This window comes from Cornus florida, unplaced genomic scaffold (assembly GCF_030987335.1).
Source record: "Cornus florida cultivar Cherokee Brave unplaced genomic scaffold, ASM3098733v1 CherokeeBrave_3.0.0_Hap2_Chr01, whole genome shotgun sequence".
NCBI lineage: Eukaryota > Viridiplantae > Streptophyta > Magnoliopsida > Cornales > Cornaceae > Cornus > Cornus florida.
Genome location: NW_026775571.1, coordinates 95979013 through 95997359, shown reverse-complemented (window position 1 = coordinate 95997359; position 18347 = coordinate 95979013). Strand labels below are relative to the sequence as shown.

At 35.6% G+C, this 18347-nt stretch overlaps 1 protein-coding gene across 1 annotated transcript; it reads left to right on the top strand.

The window, feature by feature from the left end:
• Positions 1-10622: 10622 nt before the first annotated feature.
• Positions 10623-12375, top strand: LOC132278168 (cysteine-rich receptor-like protein kinase 10). The gene is given in 5 exon segments (XM_059779979.1): positions 10623-10890; positions 11215-11452; positions 11828-11933; positions 11935-11979; positions 12085-12375. Coding segments are annotated over 5 exon segments (948 nt in total).
• The last annotated feature ends 5972 nt before the right edge of the window (positions 12376-18347 follow it).

Here is an 18347-nt window from a genome sequence, read left to right as displayed (position 1 = left end):
TACTGGAAAGTGAAGTTTCAAGGTTCAAACAAAACCCAAAAGGCTTCGGTCGACCGAAATGACTCGAGAAAGTGCACTAACCTCCTGTTATGCATCCATGGCTGAAAGTCCACTTGAAATCCCCCATAGCATGTTCAATTTGCATTATATGCAAGTATGTGATGATGTGAGCATGCACGCAAGTGTAATATAGTAATTTAAACATGTTACAATGGCCCATGGCCTTATTACAACTCATTTACAAAAATTGACATGCTAAACCTCTAAGTTGGAAAAAAAATGCATTTCAAAGGCAAAAATTGAAGTTTACATACATACACTTGAATTTTAAGGTTCGTGGCCCTTGGCCTCATGTCGTACACATCAAATAAGTTCCAAATAGTGTATCTAAGTACACTTTACATATATTAAAGCAAAAGAGCATGTTGAACCTAACTAAGTGTTACAACACCAAAACTAAAGCTTAAACATGCTAACACTTGCATGTGAACAAGAATGCATCAAAAGAAACTTCAAATCTCCAAATCATCCAAGGCAAGTGCAGATCTCTAAATCTCGAATCATGTACCTGAAAAATGTCCCCACTACGTGGATGAGTAACATAAAGCTACTCGTAGGAAATGGGTATACATCGACCTAGCATTTTACAATTATATCACCTTAAGGTGAAACATGTCAAAAGGGCTCATACCACCTAAAGTCTATGTCACAATAAGACTCAGGGAGCATCCTAAGCTACTCATGCTATTTAAGTGAACAATGGCATACAAGTATACATGCTCAAGTACACTAAACAATGTTAAAGCATATTATATGACATACAAGCATACATTCCAAGTATACTAAACCATATTAAGACAAGTCATGTAATGTCTAAGCATCTCTACACAAGTATGCATTTGATATGGAAAACTCATAAATCAAGTACACCACACAAGTATACATATTCAAGTACCCTAAATCATGTTAAACAAGATAAGAAATATCTAGCATACATACGCAAGTATCCGATGATATATATATAGAGAGAGTACTCATAAATCAAGTATACAATCACAAGTATACTAAGCTAGATGAAATACACATAATACAAGTATACACGGTACAAGTATGCTAAATGAAATTTGAACTCATGGAGTAAGTACACAAGTCTAAGTATACTAAATAAGATCCAAATACCCAAGGCATGTATTAATTCTCAAGCTACAAGTAATCCATGATTAACAACTTGAAATTAAATGCAATAACAGATAGTGGAAAGACTAAGACATGTGGTCTCTAGACCAAGCAGGTATTTTCGGGTAATTACGACCCACAAGGTACCACATAGTGCACACTTATGACTTAGAAGACTCTTTTCTCCGTACTAGAGCCAAACCCTAGCCATCACATAAAGTATGTCCTTACAAGCTTTCTAAAACCAATAAGTTCAAAACTTATACAAAATCAAATGCAAGTTTCCACCTTCCATGCACAAGTAAGGTTGAATTTACACAATTCATGTCCTAGAATTCAAGTCTAAATAGCATATGACATGTCAAGTCTCCAATATGCAATTCATATACAAGCAAGAATATTTAACAACAATTAAGCCACAACACCATCCTAAGCCACAAGTACTAAATAAGCTTTAATTTAGTTACTGACTTCCAAGGTAAACAATTATAATATTCTAATAAGTTATATTCTTACACAAGATATATTTAAACAAGCTATTCAATACAATGATATCACATATCATGCTAAGTCAAATTACTATCTTTAGAGACCACAAGTACTAATTCTACAACAAGTTAGTCGCATGCTCACAAGGTAATTATTTGAACTACGATTCATGAAATTATCACCCTAACATAAAAGTCTCTAGATTTCAATTCAATTCCAAAAAGGCTCAAAATAATATATGATAAAGTTTATAACATAGTCTTTACATATATCGTACCCAAAATTAATTTAAGTGACTACAACACTTAAAATAAAATGAATTAAGCTAATTAATTAATTTTCCTCTAGATTTCCAAATATATCTAAATGTCCTCAATTTAATATATGTTAAAGAACTCATCAAGGCCTACTTTAATATTACTTTACAAGTTGATTTCATGCTTGATACAACTATATGAATTAATCTTTCACAAAGATAATTATTAAATAAGTTTTGCAAATCTTATTCAAATGCTCCAAATCTAATATATGTTACTCAACATACCAAGGCCTAATTTACTAGCATGCCACAATTTAATTCCAAGTTATACACAACCATATGAATTAAATCTCAAATATATAAATTAATTAAATTAAATTCTAAATCTCAAACAAAAGCATACTTACAAGTTGTATATGCTTATATAGCAATCAATACAACATTAATATAAACCTAAGACATCCCCTACCTCAATTTGAGATGAAAACTCAAATCCGTACCAAAAGAACAGTGCTCCGAATCCGACGATACTTCTAGGTTTTGTCAGGGACAACGCCGTGGACAAGAATCCCTAAGAAGCCCCATGAAAATCATAACTTGACCTCAAAACCAAACTCAAAATTTGGCTAAAAACGGGTAGAATAAGGGCAAAAGATACGCGTCGTCAAGACGAACAACAAATACTAAGTGTTACCCAAGAATTGACTCTAGAGGGGGGTGAATAGAGTCAATGGCCAATTTTCACAAATTATAGAAATACAATTTCTAATCAACAATATAACCAATTATGCAATAATCAAGATATGAAAGTAATCAATTTAGCACAGTTGTAAAAGAGATAAGGCAAGAGAAATTGCAAACAATAACATGGCAATTTTTGCGAGGTTCAGAAACTCCTACTCCTCGGCTCAAGATCCCTCTTGAGACTTCCCAAATTCTTTAGAGCTTCTCCTTAATGGTGGAGAACAAACCTTCAATTGAAGCAAGACCTTGCTTCTCTTTCTTGCTAGGAGAACACCCTTCTCCTAAGCTTCCTTTTTGGGTCACACCAACCCTTTACAATAACTTGTAATAGAAATGAAGTGTACAATGAATCTCTCAAAGATAGTAGTACAATTTTTAGCTCATAACTAGAGTATTGATGAATATAAATGAAGCTCAAACTCTATGAATGAAATGAATGAGAGAAGATGAAATATGTGAAGAAAATAAGCTCATATGAATTCAATAGAATCTCTCAAGTGTATTATAGAGCAAAAACTCTATGAAGATTAAAACAAAAGCAAAAGCCCTTTTAATCTTTACTGGAATTTCTCAAGATGGAATAAGAGTGAATGAGAGAGATGAAGAGAAGATTGAGAACAAAAGCTCTCTTTGCAATATAATATAATGTCTCTTAAATGGTGTATTTTCTTTGCAGACAAGCCCTCTGTATAAATAAAGAAATTCGTAGCTCAATATAGCTGTTAGAAGTGGTTAGAGGAATTAAATGCAGAAAAATTGCCGTTGTAATTCAAAACCCTCAAAGGAGCCGGCTCTTTGCAAAAGTGGAGGCGGATCAATTTCAAATGGAGGCGGCTCCATTAAAAAAGTAGAGCAGGCTCTTTTTCTAAAATGGAGGCAGCTCAATAAAAAAATGGAGCCTTCTCTAGTTTTGTAGAGCTTTCTCTACTTTCCTGAGCCTTCTTTAATTTTGTAGAGCCTTTTCTAGTTTTTCATTGAGCCTTCTCTATTCTTTGGGCCTTCTCTAATTTTTTATTGAGCCTGCTTCATTGGCCTTGAGAGAGCTGACTCTATTTCTTATAGAGGCTGCTTTTGCTTCATGAAGGCTGCTGCTAAATTGGATTGGACAGAAAAAATTGCATGACTTCAAATGGACATAACTCAGTCCATGAAAGTCTAAATGAGGTAAAATTTGAGTCTAAATTTATTTTCTTGAAGTCAGCTATCTAAAGCCACTGGCCTTGCTCAAAAATTCCAACCATAGAAAAAGTTATGGCTGTTTAAGTGCAACCTGGTTAGAATTTTTACAAGCAGAATTAGGTATTTTGTGAAGATCATATTTCAGTCATTTGAAATCCAATTTAGGTGAAATTTGAGTCTAAACTCAAGGGCTCAAAGTCAGCTTTCTAATGCCACTGGCCTTGTGTAAAAATTCCAACTACACAAATAGTTATAATAGTTTTAGTGCAAGATGGTCTAAAATTTTTCTGGGCTGAAAATTGCTTCTTTTGAGATATCCATCTTTCTAGCACCTAGGACTTTGATGAATGATTCAATTTTGTTCAAGGCCTGTTTCCAAGAGTCTAGGGACATATGAAGATGGTAAATTTTAAGTGCATTGTGTTCTAGAGTCATTTACCAAATTTTGGCAACAAAGGTTTTAAAGATGAAAAATTAATTCAATGCCTTTTCCTTTTCTTTTTAGAGACCAAAATAAATGTCATGACTAATGTACATGGTCTTAGCATTTCTAGCTTAAGTTGTGAGTTCTTTCAAAGCTTATGCAAGCTTGAACTAACTTATTCTTAGCAAAGACTTCATATGTTAAATATATATGTATTGAAGTTCATAGTCTAATGCTAATGATGTAGGAGCATATAAATGATGTACGATATGCATGGTCCTATAGAGATGAGCTTCAAATGGATTCACAAATACTTTGACATTGAATCATAAACACTCACCATCCTATCTACCCATTTTCTTCATTCTTTGATTATAATCGTTTAGGCTTGATGAAGACTTGTTTTCTTTCTTTGAAATGATTTGTGTGATCTTTGAAATCCGAGTTTTTCTTTGATTTCTTGCATTTTGATGCTTCCTTGAATCCATTGCTTGAGTGTTTGGAATGCTTGAAATGGAACTTCTAGCTCATCATTGAGGATTGAATGATTGATCAACTATACTTCACTTAATGAAAATATTAGTACATAAACATTATTAATGGTTTGTAATCATCAAAATATAAGATTGACCTTTAGATAAAATCCTTAGACTAACACTAAGGCACGACTATATTTTGGCAAAGAAATGAAGCTTAAATGAGGAGAGAGAAGATAGCAACCTCCCTTGGGCTACCATGGAAGCTCCAGGTTGTGCATAGGGAGTGGGGAAGATGAAAATCAAAATATCTCATCCCCTTGTTATAAAAAATCTCAAAAAGTGCCCCGAACGTGCCCCGCCGGGTCCGAAAAAGTGAAATTTTAGCAGACGCGCTTAAACGGAAAAACTTGGTGAATGAAAAAGATTCAAAATAAGAAAATATGAACAACGGAAGAAACGGCGTCGAAAACTGAGTCCCGAGCAGAGAAATATACCTAAAACAAGTTTGGCACAAACCGGGGTCAGAAACCCTAAAACTGGAAAATAACGACCAGGAGGAAATTCTAAAAGTACATGACTTGACGAAATGTGAAAATGAATCCCGTACGAGAATTCAAGCTCCAGACGAGATATTTTGCAATAACTTTCGTTAATTGCACAATAGCCCCTACAAAAGGGGTTAACTGCAAAACTGTCCCTGAATGAAAATATCTTCCAAAAGATATTTTCTTAGATACCCCTGAAATAAAATATCTTCAAAAGATATTTATGAAAAACATCCCAAGAAAAGAAAATAATTCCAAAGAATTATGCATCCATGCCCCTATGGACACCGGGAGCAATCAGAGTACTTTTCTGAAAAAGTAAAGATACGTATTTTGTGGAAACCACTCAAGATGAAGACACATGAAGTCAAAAACCAACTCCGAACACAAGAAGTGAGGTTTTGCCAACAAAGTGACAAACAAGGAAAAGACGAAACAGGGAAAAGGACAAAACAGTGAATAGTGTCCGAAAAGTGAAAATGCGGAAATGACTCGGTTCTCAAAAGAAGTTGTCAATCCATACGAGAGAGTCTCAGAAGTCATTTCTAAACACTCGAGACGACACTAAGCGACGAGAAACAAAACTCAGACAAGAAATTTCAACGAAAAAAAATTCATCCGTCAAATTCTAAGGAAAAAGAAAAGGAAGGAAATGACCGGGTCATTACAGAAGGAGTTATGAAAATCTAAGTAGATAAAGAAAAGAAAATGGACATATTTTATACAAACAAACAAGAGTAATAATGATACTTATTTAAGTTAAAATTTTATAATAACACATCATATTTTTACATTGTAGGTTTTAAGTTGAAGGTGATTACATAGGGGTTTTAATTCTTATTACATAGGGGTTTTAATTCTGGTAAGAGAAAAGGTGATTTTGATATTTGGGTATTTTTGCCTTTTCATTATCATTTTGGAATAAAATGTAATATATATATATATACACATATATATAATAAGGATAAAAGGTAATTTCATTCAAATCATTAACGCAAGGAGGACGGTATAAGAGCATAGTGTATTTGGGTACAGACGAGTTGATGAGATATCACTTGGACTATTTTTAAATTTTTTTGTGAATGATTGTATTGTTGGTAACATCGGCTCCCTTATTAAATATTATTTTAAAAAAAATAATTTTGTTTAAATTACTTGCAATTTGCAATTTCAAACATGCTCAAGGAATTCCAATTTCAGTGCCTAGTTTTCTTGCCGAGGGAAGGAGGGTGGGTTCTTCCTTTTTGACAAAGCGGAACTATTCTCCCATTATCCTCGTACGTCGTGTTGTATATAGAAATTTCATGCACTTATCCTTTGAAATAAGGTAAACTTCTGACTACCGACGTCGGTCCTACATTATAAGTAACAAGGTCAGTAGGGAGAATAATGGGGATGGAATAATGACTTTTGTTGGGCACAACTAATGAATGATGAATTGACTCACACCACAAGTCTTGTTAATTGATGTAGAGACATATAATTTCCTGGTCTGTTCATTTTCCCCAGCTACACGTCTCGTCTTTGTCCGTTATTATTCCTTGAACTTTTTGCTGACACGCAGACTTTTTAACCTGGTCTGTTCATTTTCCCCAGCTACACGTCTCGTCTTTGTCCGTTATTATTCCTTGAACTTTTTGCTGACACACAGACTTTTTAACCTGGACACATTATATTCCCTGCGCCTTGGTTGTTTATTTTGGAAAAATAAGTACTACGTAATACAAAGTCAGCAATAATAATACAAAGACATATTTAACTAAGTTTATATGCGCAAGAATGATGTCATGATATGCACTGTCGTGATATGCGCAAGAATGATGTCATGATTGTGGTGGTTGCACCTCTTTAGAGTGTCTGGGAATTCTTTGTTAAGTCTGTGTTGTTTAATTTTGGAGTTTTAATTTTCGAAATCATAAATGGCAACAAAAGTAGTACTATGTGTTAAGGATATTAACTCCCTTCAATTTCCCCAATGGTAAATAAATTCTTTTTTCATTATACACAACGAAAGTATCATCATCACATCATTTTACAAGCATATATGACGATAATAATCATACAGATTTACACAACAAAATATTTGACATGATTCGCCCAACTCTATAGCTATGTTCATGGAGAGAGAGATTTCACGTACGACCATTACCTGACTTTACTCACTTACTCATACTCTGAGATTAAATCATACATGAATTACATGTACTATCCCCTTTCCTCACAATACAACCGGTTCTTGGAATCACTGTTCAGACCATTCTGCCCAATTACAATCGGTTTCACTTAAACTGTAAATGGAACCGGTTCCACTTTCCATAGTGCAATTCTTCACAAGAATTTAAAGCACAGTCCAACAATCTCCACATTGACTCAAATTCCATATATTTTTTAAATGTTGCGAGGTTACATGCTTGTACTAAATAGAATGAGTGTTTTGTGCACAATTTTAATATAGTAGGAAGGTTCTTGCACTTTACCCTTTTAAAATCAATTGCCAAATTGTCACATACTCGAAAACATTGAAGAGATGGAACATTGATGGAATTAATGGATCCAACTCTGCTAGATTCTCATTCAAGAAATGAAGTCATTAGATTCTTCCATATTGGCTTATTGTACGTGCGTTCAAGAATATTTGGATGTCAGATATTCCATGGCATTTATGGTTCATATGCTCAACAGTTATTCTGTTACTTAATTGCCTCAACACCCTCCATTCTTTGCCCGTAGTGGAATCGAGCCAAACACACTAAAAGAGGTGGAGTCAGATTAATCTAAAAGTAAGGCAATCCAATAATCTTTGAATGAAGCATCAAACGACTGAACTACGCCCTGGATCATGTTCGATTCCAAGCCTAATAAACCTAGAAAATAAATGGTCACACCATATGAATGTATCATCAAGTGGTTTGAGGTATTAGCATTTGCTAAGTTTTAAATTTCCTGCATATCACATTAGTTATCAAAACAAAAACCATATTGCATATTCAATAATGAGGAGTGCTAATAACAATCACAATTCACAACTTTCATGACAATAATATATTAATACATTTTTGTGGTATCATTTTTGATGAACCAGGAGGGGGGTTAAATAAGTTCTTTTATAAAGCAGTTACAAACACTTTGTCTAATTTTCAAGTCCAACAAGTGAGGTGAAGGCTATCTGTCACAATGAAATCAAACTACACAAGTAATCACAGTGACACAAGATGTTTACAAGGAAAATCCCTCTCAATAGGGATCAAAAACCTTGGTTCCTCACCTCTACCAGTGCAAATCCACTAGCTGTAATGAAAGAGAAACACTCTCTGCACACATGCACCCTAGCTCACACACATGTGCACCCGACACTGCCCCTATCCTAAGAAACCCTGCTTGGACCCTATAAACTCTCACAGCTTACCAAATATAATGAATCAGATGTAAAACAATAATACTCAAAGTCTCCAACAGCAGCAACACAGCTTTATTCTGCTGGTTCTGTGGTATGGAAATTCGTTTCAACACAGACCAGGTTTTGGTTTCCACGGCCTTATATCAACCATATACACTTTCTTAAACAATAATCTAAGAGAGTATAGCAAGTTATCACAATCATAGTGCACAACAGGCTTGGTTTTTGCAGAAAACACAAGTCTCAAGGGTTTTGTATACCATATTTTGATATGGTCACTTTTCTGTCCAAATCCCAACTTGTAAAGCCTCTAATCAACTATATAATCGTGCTCAGCTGGTATATCGCAAGCTCACAGCAAGATACAACAATCAAAGATCAATATAATAGGCTTAAACTACAAAAAATATCAAAATGTAGGTCTGAGACATCAAACACAACTACAGTAGGAATATGAGTGCAAACACGGGCTTTGTAGTTGAAAAATGATAAAGTACACTTGCCTCAACCTTTACAGTGTCCAAAAAAAATGGCTCAAGCTATTTTGAAGCTTCTGAACCTTGATTCAGCACCAGAAAACAGCATCATAGCTCTTCTTTGATGTGCATGCTCAAACTATAGACTTCTGAGGTGAAGTGAAGCTCAAATCATGAATCTAAACACTCAGAACCCCTTGTTCATCCTTTGCTCTCGAGACATGCACAATGCACACACGAGGCTCACAATGCATACCCACTAAGCTTGCCAACTGCTGCTGTTATAAAGGGATATATATTGCTCACCCAAATGATGATGCAGCCCTATTTCTGGATAAGAATGAAGAGATCCTCCAATCATTGGAGAGGGAATATTCTGACATTCCCTTAAATGAATGGACCACACAACCCTTGCCAACTCAGCAGATTTAATTTGTCCACTAATGCGCACACAATTTCAGCAACACATGCACCAGCTGTAGAAAAAGGAAATGTAAGATTGATGCTGAAGTAATGCATTTTTGTATAACATACTTCTCTCACTAGGACCACGGTGCACGTGTCTGTCATGTGCACCACACAGTTGAAAAGACCAAAATGCCCTTTGAAGGACACTTGTCAATAAATAATATAAATGAGTGTTGTAGCCTGTGTATATACCAACACATTGTAATTTTGTGATCTGTGATGCAATGCAGCATACAAGGCACATTTAAAATTATTGTACACACTTGTGAAAAGATTGAATTGCCCTGAATATTCCTGTGACCAAGAATGCATATGCTGCACCAGAAAATTGTTAAACTATGTCTATAAACCTGAGTTATGACACAATGAACCTCCCTTACTCAATTTAAATTGGGCTCTCAAATGTAGTAAATGACCATATTACCCGTCAGTATTGGAAACAAAAAATGCAGTATAGAATGGAAATGGCATACCAAAAATAATACTGTGCACAACAATTTAACATTAAAATAGCAAACTTGTGTTGTACCTAGTTTGTTCATGGTTTGCTCTTTCAATGTCAAAAGTATGTTCAAAGGTCTATTTCTTTTTAGAACCCTTTTTCTGGTCTACATTGTATTTTTACACATGATATGAGGTGTGTATAATTCAATTAGGAAGGTACATTGTGTTCAATACTGCTCTAATAAATTATGGGGATCAAGGGTAGTATAGTAATTTCCAGCATGCTTTAGATCATATCAGTTGCATTGAAGGTGGTACATTGTATCACAGATCAAGTTACAGGCTACATTGACTAATCTCTGGTGCAGAGTATGCATTCTTGATCACATGGTTAGTCAGGGGTATTTTATTCTTTTCACTGGAGTGCATGGTCATTTTATATCTGCCTTATATACTGTATTGCATTATACAACACAGAAATCCATTTTGATGGTGTATAAAAAGGCTGCAACACATCCTTGTATTATACAATTGACAAGTATATGAAATTTCAGATAAAATATTCAATTATTGGTTATCATTACAACAAATATACACAGGGTACACTTCCTAACGGACAAGAGATAGCTGTGAAGAGGTTGTCCAAAAGCTCCGGACAAGGTGCACAAGAATTTAAGAATGAGGTTGTATTAGTAGCCAAGCTTCAACACAGAAATCTAGTGAGACTACTAGGATTCTGCTTGGAAGGAGAAGAAAAGTTACTTATTTATGAATTCGTCCCCAACAAAAGCCTTAACTATTTCTTATTTGGTTTGGGCCATCTCTAAATATTTATTGAAATTCTCTTCTTTGTCTTTTGTTCTATTCCTTAAAAATACATGATGTCTATGACAATACATTATCTGAATTAGCAAACACAAAATTTGGATCTTAATAATAATACTAATAAGGTGTATATTGATGTTTTAAAGTTCAAGAAAATGTTGATTTATTTTGGGTTCCAAATATTGTGAGTCGTAGAATTAGGTACACCCTTGCATTTGTCTGTTTGTTTAATCACATTATAATGTAGTGTTGCAAAAACAAAAATTTTCAATGCTAACTAATTGAATCTTTATTATGATCAATGTATAGATCTGGTGAAACAAGTTCAGTTGGATTGCCCAACATGTTACAAAATTATAGGTGGCATAGCGCGTGGAATTCTTTATCTTCATGAAGATTCTCGACTTAGAATTATATATCGTGATCTCAAAGCTAGCAATATACTTTTAGATGAAAATACGAAAGCAAAAATTTCAGATTTTGGCATGGCGAAGATTTTCGGCGTGGATCAAACTCGAGGAAATACAAGTAGAATTATTGGGACATTGTAAGTCGACAATCCCGACATCCCCTGCTTCTTCTTTCCCTTAGTTTGAATTAATAAATTCAGAATGTCTAATCTCTACTACAACTTTAAGTGAAAAATTAAAAAAAATAAAAAAAAATTAAGAAAGAAAAAAGAGGCATATTAGTAGAGTTTTGATAATTTAAAAACTTCTTCAACTCGGACAAAACAGATATGCTTATAATTTGCCTAGCTTCCTTCTAGCTAGTACTAGTTTGTGCTTATTTGCTGCTTTTCAATTAACCTTTGTTCATTACGTCATAAAATATTTAGCTTCATCTATCTAGTGTTGAATAGAATTTTTTTTTTTTGTTGTGTTCTTAATTCTTTTGTTGTATCAATGGTGTTGGATTGTAGAGGTTACATGTCTCCCGAGTATGCATTGCATGGAAAATTCTCTGTTAAATCTGACGTGTTCAGTTTTGGAGTTCTAATTCTAGAGATCGTAAGTGGAAAAAAAAAATAGTACTTTCCATCAATCAGATGGTGACGAGGACCTGCTGTGCTGTGTGAGTGCAAATTGAGTCTTACAATTGCTATTTCTCATCATCTCCATCAACTTGCATTTCGGAACAAGACACATTGTTTTAACATCAATCGACAAATTGTGACAGGCTTAGAAACATTGGAGAGATGGAACACCAATGGAATTGATGGATCCAACTCTGGTCAATTCTCATTCAAGAAAAGAAGTCATTAGATGCATCAATATTGGCTTATTGTGTGTTCAAGATGATTTGGATGCCAGGTCCTCCATGGCAACTGTGGTTCATATGCTCAACACTTTTTCTGTTACTCAACAAATGCCTCAACATCCTCCATTCTTTGCGCACAGCAGAACCGAGTCCAACGCACGAAAAGAGCTGGAATCTGGTAGATCTACAAGTCAATCCAATAGTCTTTAAATGAAGCATCAATTACTGAACTACACCCTCAATAATGTTTCATTTGAAGCCGAGACAATCTAGCAAATAAGTGTATACTATAAGGTGTGAAATGAATAAACTCGACCTCACAGGACATGAATGTAACACCAGAGATTGAGAACAGTAAAGGCCTATTGCTAAGTTTTAAATTCTGCATGTTCAATTAATTTTTGCAATTTGGAAGATAAAGCAAATACACACCCATTATTCATATGTTTCTAGTGGGATTCGAACTCTCACCACAGATTGAGAGCATTTATAGAGGTCTATTGCTAACTTTTAAAAGTTAAATCAGATACACGCGTTTATTTACATGCTTCTAGTGGGATTCGAACTCTCAATCTTTCCATTAAAAATTATAGATCGTACTCTCGTGATGGTGCATGTTAGATTAATTATCTGCCTTGCTCGCTCACCCCTCATGCTGGTGCATGTTACGTTAATTATCAAGCAAAAACCCATATATATTGTACATTCAATGTGAAATGGTGGGTCCACAATGCAATACTTGAAGACTTTTTTTGTTTGTGATGGATGTGAAACTGGCGCTAAAAGAATTTTTCCTAATTTTTAAAACTGATCATATGTTAGAAATATATTTCTTCCACTTGTTCAAATTTTCTCTTAGGCCAGAGGACTCAAGAGGATTACTAGGTCAAGATGACTTAGAGAATACTGGTTTCAGGAATCAGGACCAGTAGATCTTGGGGTAGTCTGGTGTCTCCATATCATTTCATTCCGTGATTTGGGAAAAGACACAGTTTGAGTGTGTGAGTATGATGCCCTAAATTCTAAGAACCGGTGCATTAACTACAAGATCAAAATCCGACCTGATATCGAGTCCAAAACACAGAAGCAAGAAAAATGGAGAGGTTTATAGAGATAAATACTACCTCTAAGATAACAAAGTGACCTCCTAAGAAGTCGCGAGACTCGAATAGAAGATGAATGCGGAAACTAAGGTTGAAATGAACCGAAAACAAGAATAGGGGTAAAATGGTCATTTTACCCAAAGAGAAGGAAATTTGACTTCCAACAAGTCAAATGAGATAAAAAAAAAATAATCCAATAAGAATCCTTTGGTAACCTTATAAGAAGTCCTATGGTCATTGGAAGTGATAACCTACGGGAACCTTATCCCGGTTCGAACGAAATCTCGACACTTTCTCACTAAAATGTGAGTATCTCACGGTAGGAGTGGAATTTGAAATTGTAATTGGTACCATTGGAAATCTTATTTCGACATGGTCAGGTTGCACTCAAGAACGGACCAATTCGGAGTTAAAACAAAAGAGATATGGCTATTTGAAGTCAGAAGGTCAAAGCTGAGTCAACAGGGCAAAGGGCCGGGGGGTGTGAGCGATCGTGGGGGTAACAAGATGGGATTTTTGGAAAATTTTATGAAGAAAAACCTGCTCAAAAATGATCCTTAGGTTCCCTAAGATCCATCCCAAGAAAAATAAGGCAAAGTAAAAGATGAAAATGCCCCCAAATACATGGAATACTGTAAATAAACATCTTAATACAACATGTTATAAATAATATACTTTAAAAGTGAATGACCTTTTTCCTTACTACATACATATCAATGTAACACAAAATAAAGTACGTACTTGGGTGGAAATGACTATGGAACTCCCTTAAAAGTAAGTTCTAAATCCATTTCCTCCCATCAAAAGGAAGCTGTAGACAAAAGCTTCTAATTACATTACACATTCACAATCCCAAAAGATGCATACAACATGCTAACAATTGCATGTGAGTATAAAACAAAAGATGTCCAAAACGTAGAGTAAATCCGAGCTAATGATGTGCATCCAAGAAGAGTACCTCCTTTCCTGAAAAATATTTAAATCAACTAGGGTGAGTAATTTGAATTACTCCGTAGGAAAGTGCATTATGAGGATAACTTAAGGTTTCATTGGCCTCCCAAGAAAAACATAAGCTATACATATATGGAACATGCCTCCTATGCATCTAATTCAAGGACTAAGAGATCATCCTAGAACTAACATTAGAAGCAATGTTAATAGAATCCATATCATAAGAATGCACTTAACCAAATTGGAACATCCAATACCAAATACTCCAAGCTACATTTGCATCAAAGTGTCAACTTGGAAAGAAATACGAAACCATACAAAGGTTGTCAAGGTTAGAATATCCAAACTAAAAACCCTAAGCCACAAGGACATAAGATTATCAACTTTGAAATGAAATACGAAATCACATAATAGGGATATCTTGGACTCACAACATCCGGTTATATAAGAACATCACAATTAAGACAAAATTAGCTCTTCCGGGCTACTAATTCGCAGGGAACTACTCAAGTGGCCACTATAATTGGGGAGACCTCATACCTCCCGCATTAGAGCTGAACCCTAGCTATATCAAAGTAACAATGTCCCAAGTTTCTCCCAAAATCAACAATCATTTCCATAATATAGCTACATTATAAATGCATAAGTTTCACCTTCCATGCACACATAAGATATAAGGATCAAGCATTCCATGTCTTAAGTCTTTAAGGCTAAATATGGCATGATATCAAGCAAATTATACAAATGTATATGTCAACATTGAAAAATCAAATAAAGGATTAGTTTCATGCTAGCACTTCAAGGTCTCTAATACCTTAGCTACATAACCACACAAGCATTGTATATACCAATCTCTAGTAAGCTATAATGGTAAAAACAACACAAAGGCAACAAGAATTATACATCAAGGAAGCTAACATTAAACCATCATCTTTCTATATAAACAATAAGCTTTGAAAACATATAATCATGCATTTGAATAATATAATAACCTAAGTCATGATGTAAATCTCAATGAAGTATACATCAACATATCATTCTACTAATTGAATAAAAAGCTCACAATACATATATACATGTTTTGAACAATAAAAAAGCCTTAAATCAAGAAAGATAAATCTCATGAATCTTTCTACAACTCACACAACATCTAGGCATATAACTCATGATAAACCCTAAAACACAATGAAAATTCCTAAGTTACAATCATACTACACCTCTTACCTCACTAGAGAAAGCCTCTCTAGAATCCAAAGAAAAGATAAGCAATGGGAAATCCAAGAGAATGGTGATGAAGACCAAGGAGCCACCAAGCTTTCTTTTTTCTATGGTGAGGTCAAAAAGAGAGGAGAAGGTGGGCAAAACCAAGCTTTAAGGTGAGCAACAATGGAGGTAGAGAGAGAGAGGAGTTGGAGAAGGTGAAGTTACTAAACAAAAAGATGTAAGGCAACGAGATATATCTTTACTACGTTGTCTTACACTACCTCTCATAGACACCCACTCATCTTAGACATCTACTTGTCACCATCTCAACCCTCCACACAAAACACACATCCAACCTCACACTTTGCACCATCTAAGCCCTACACATGTCACCAATCCCCTTTAAACACATGATCCAATGAAAATGAGACACTTGTCCTAACTTTTCCTTAATTGCACAAAAGTCCCTCATAGAAATATCTTCAAAAGATAATTACACTAATGCCTCAAAATAAAATATCTCTAAAAACTAATCACAAAATTTTTCCCAAAGTGCCATGTTGTGCTTGATTTAAATGTAATTGTTAAGTTATGATCACATTGATGGGAATGCCATGAATACGTTGAATTCTAGAAATTGTTACATTCATGTCATGGTTACATATATAGCATGGTTTGGGACATTTGACTAAGAAAAAGGGTTTTGAGAAGGCTTTATAAAAAAGAACTGGATTTCGCGAGTCCGGTACTAATTCGACCTATAGGGAGCACGTGCTGATTTAGGACGTGAAAAAATTGATACTAGGCCCCAAATGGTTGCCGGATTTGGAACCAAGGATAGTTATCAATCTCGCCTCGGTAAAGTCGATTGGCGGTTTTAAAATGTGAGTTTGGGGTCGGTAGAAACCAAGTTTAAGGCAGGTAGAGGGCGAGTTAGGGTCGGTTGAGACCAAGGTTGGGAAATATGAAAGTATTGCATTGCATCTTGTGCATACTTGTATTAAAATGCCTAAATGTTATTGTTGAGATTGATTACTGAATTAAATGCTATGAAGATCCCATGTATGATCCCGATTTTCTTTTGTCCCGCAAGTATGATGTGTGACTCAAGTGAGTCCAAAGTTAGTGCTTTAGGCATTTCCTACTGAGCTTCCGTGCTCGCCATTTCCCTTAAAAAATTTTAGGTTATGGTGATAATGCGGTTGATGACGGACTTTCATATGCGTAATTAGGGTTGACGGAAGCATTATCTTGTTATTCTTGTAATAATGCATAGTTGATGCATATTCAATTGCAAAGCATTGTAAATTCGATCGTAGTGGTCCAAGTTTGTAACTTGAATTTAATTAGATCATTTTCAATGTAATAAGGATTATGTAAATTAAATGAATTCGGCTCAACCTTATTTTCCATAATCGTAAATTGATGTATTTATTTCATCTTCCGTATTTGTGCATGCTTGTGAGTTGGGACATGGGCAAATGGGTCATAAATGACCAAAGGCAGGTTCGAGAACAGGTTCCGGGGGAAAAAGGGGACAAAAAGCCCATCTTTTGGTTGGGACGATTACTCGTCCAAGGAGAACGAGCACTCATCCGGCAGGTCCCATCCGCGATGCATGCCTCGCGCGCACAGGGTTGTCTTACTATCGCTTATAGGACACACCATGAGTGATCATGGTTAAGTCTGAGGCATTATTTTTTTTTTTTCATTTTTTTTGTCGGTCCCAAAACTCATGGTGGTTAGGTCCCGAGGGGCGGCCGTAAATGACATTTTTGCCATTTTTAGCCTTAAATCGAGTGGCCTTGAACCAAGTTATTTTTTTTTTTCAATTTTCAATGATCCTAAGTGACCAAAAATGGACTAGAAGGTAGTTAAAAGCTCCCCAATGAGTTGCACGGTCCGAAAGACCAATTTACCATTATAACCCTAAGTGAACTTAATAGCAACTAGGGTTGTTTTTCTCATTCAAAGGCTATCTAAAATGATTAGAAATGACCATTATGACTTCATTGAGACTCCAAATGGCTTGTATGGGTCATATAGACCATTTTACCCTTGAGTATTTTCGGGTCGGGTTAGGACACAGTTAGTGATCCGGACCCCGGGTTTGGGTCGTTACAGAACCCTACACATAAAATCAATTTTCCTCGTATCTTCTTCAACTCTCGGACCTCTGTGTAATTATCGGCTTCCTCTCTGACCGCTAACTTTTTTTCTAATTCTCTGGTTATATTCTTTTGTTTTCGGCATCACATGCTGCCTTAATGTCTCACTACATTTATATAACATCTCAGCCATCATTACATACCTATGTGATCAAAACAAATAAAATGATAAAGGAATGGCAAAAGATAAGTCTTATCATATATACACCCAGGGACGGACCAGCAGGGGACTATTACACATCAACCTTCTATCTTCTCTCTCCTCCCAACTTTCTCTCTCCACACTTTTCAGTCATAGATTCTCTAACGAAATCTCAGCCTTCCATAATATGTTCCACGACATCAGCCTTTCATCATCACCATCCTCCAAGAATCCCTCAAGCAGCTCCTCCTCGATCGCCGCCCCACTGACACGTTCCACCAGTACTGGTCCGTTGGGTCCCTGATGTCGTCGATGCCATCGGCACCCGTGAAACATCTTCAACGGCAATTGTTGTTTTGCTCGTGTCTGTAAAGATGTAGTCGGTGAAGACAAAGATCGGGTTGTTGGCGGCGGCAGTGAACGCCCAAATTAAAGCATAGATGGTCATTGCAGATTACGAGGTCGTTGTCGACGGAGACGAAAGTCATCGCTAAGAGATCCAGTGAGTCGATAAATAAGATGCAGTCATCGACGGCGAACTGAGATTTTGTCAGAGAATCTACGACGAAACCTGAGTTTGGTGACGTGTACGATGAAATTTGACCCACTGATCCT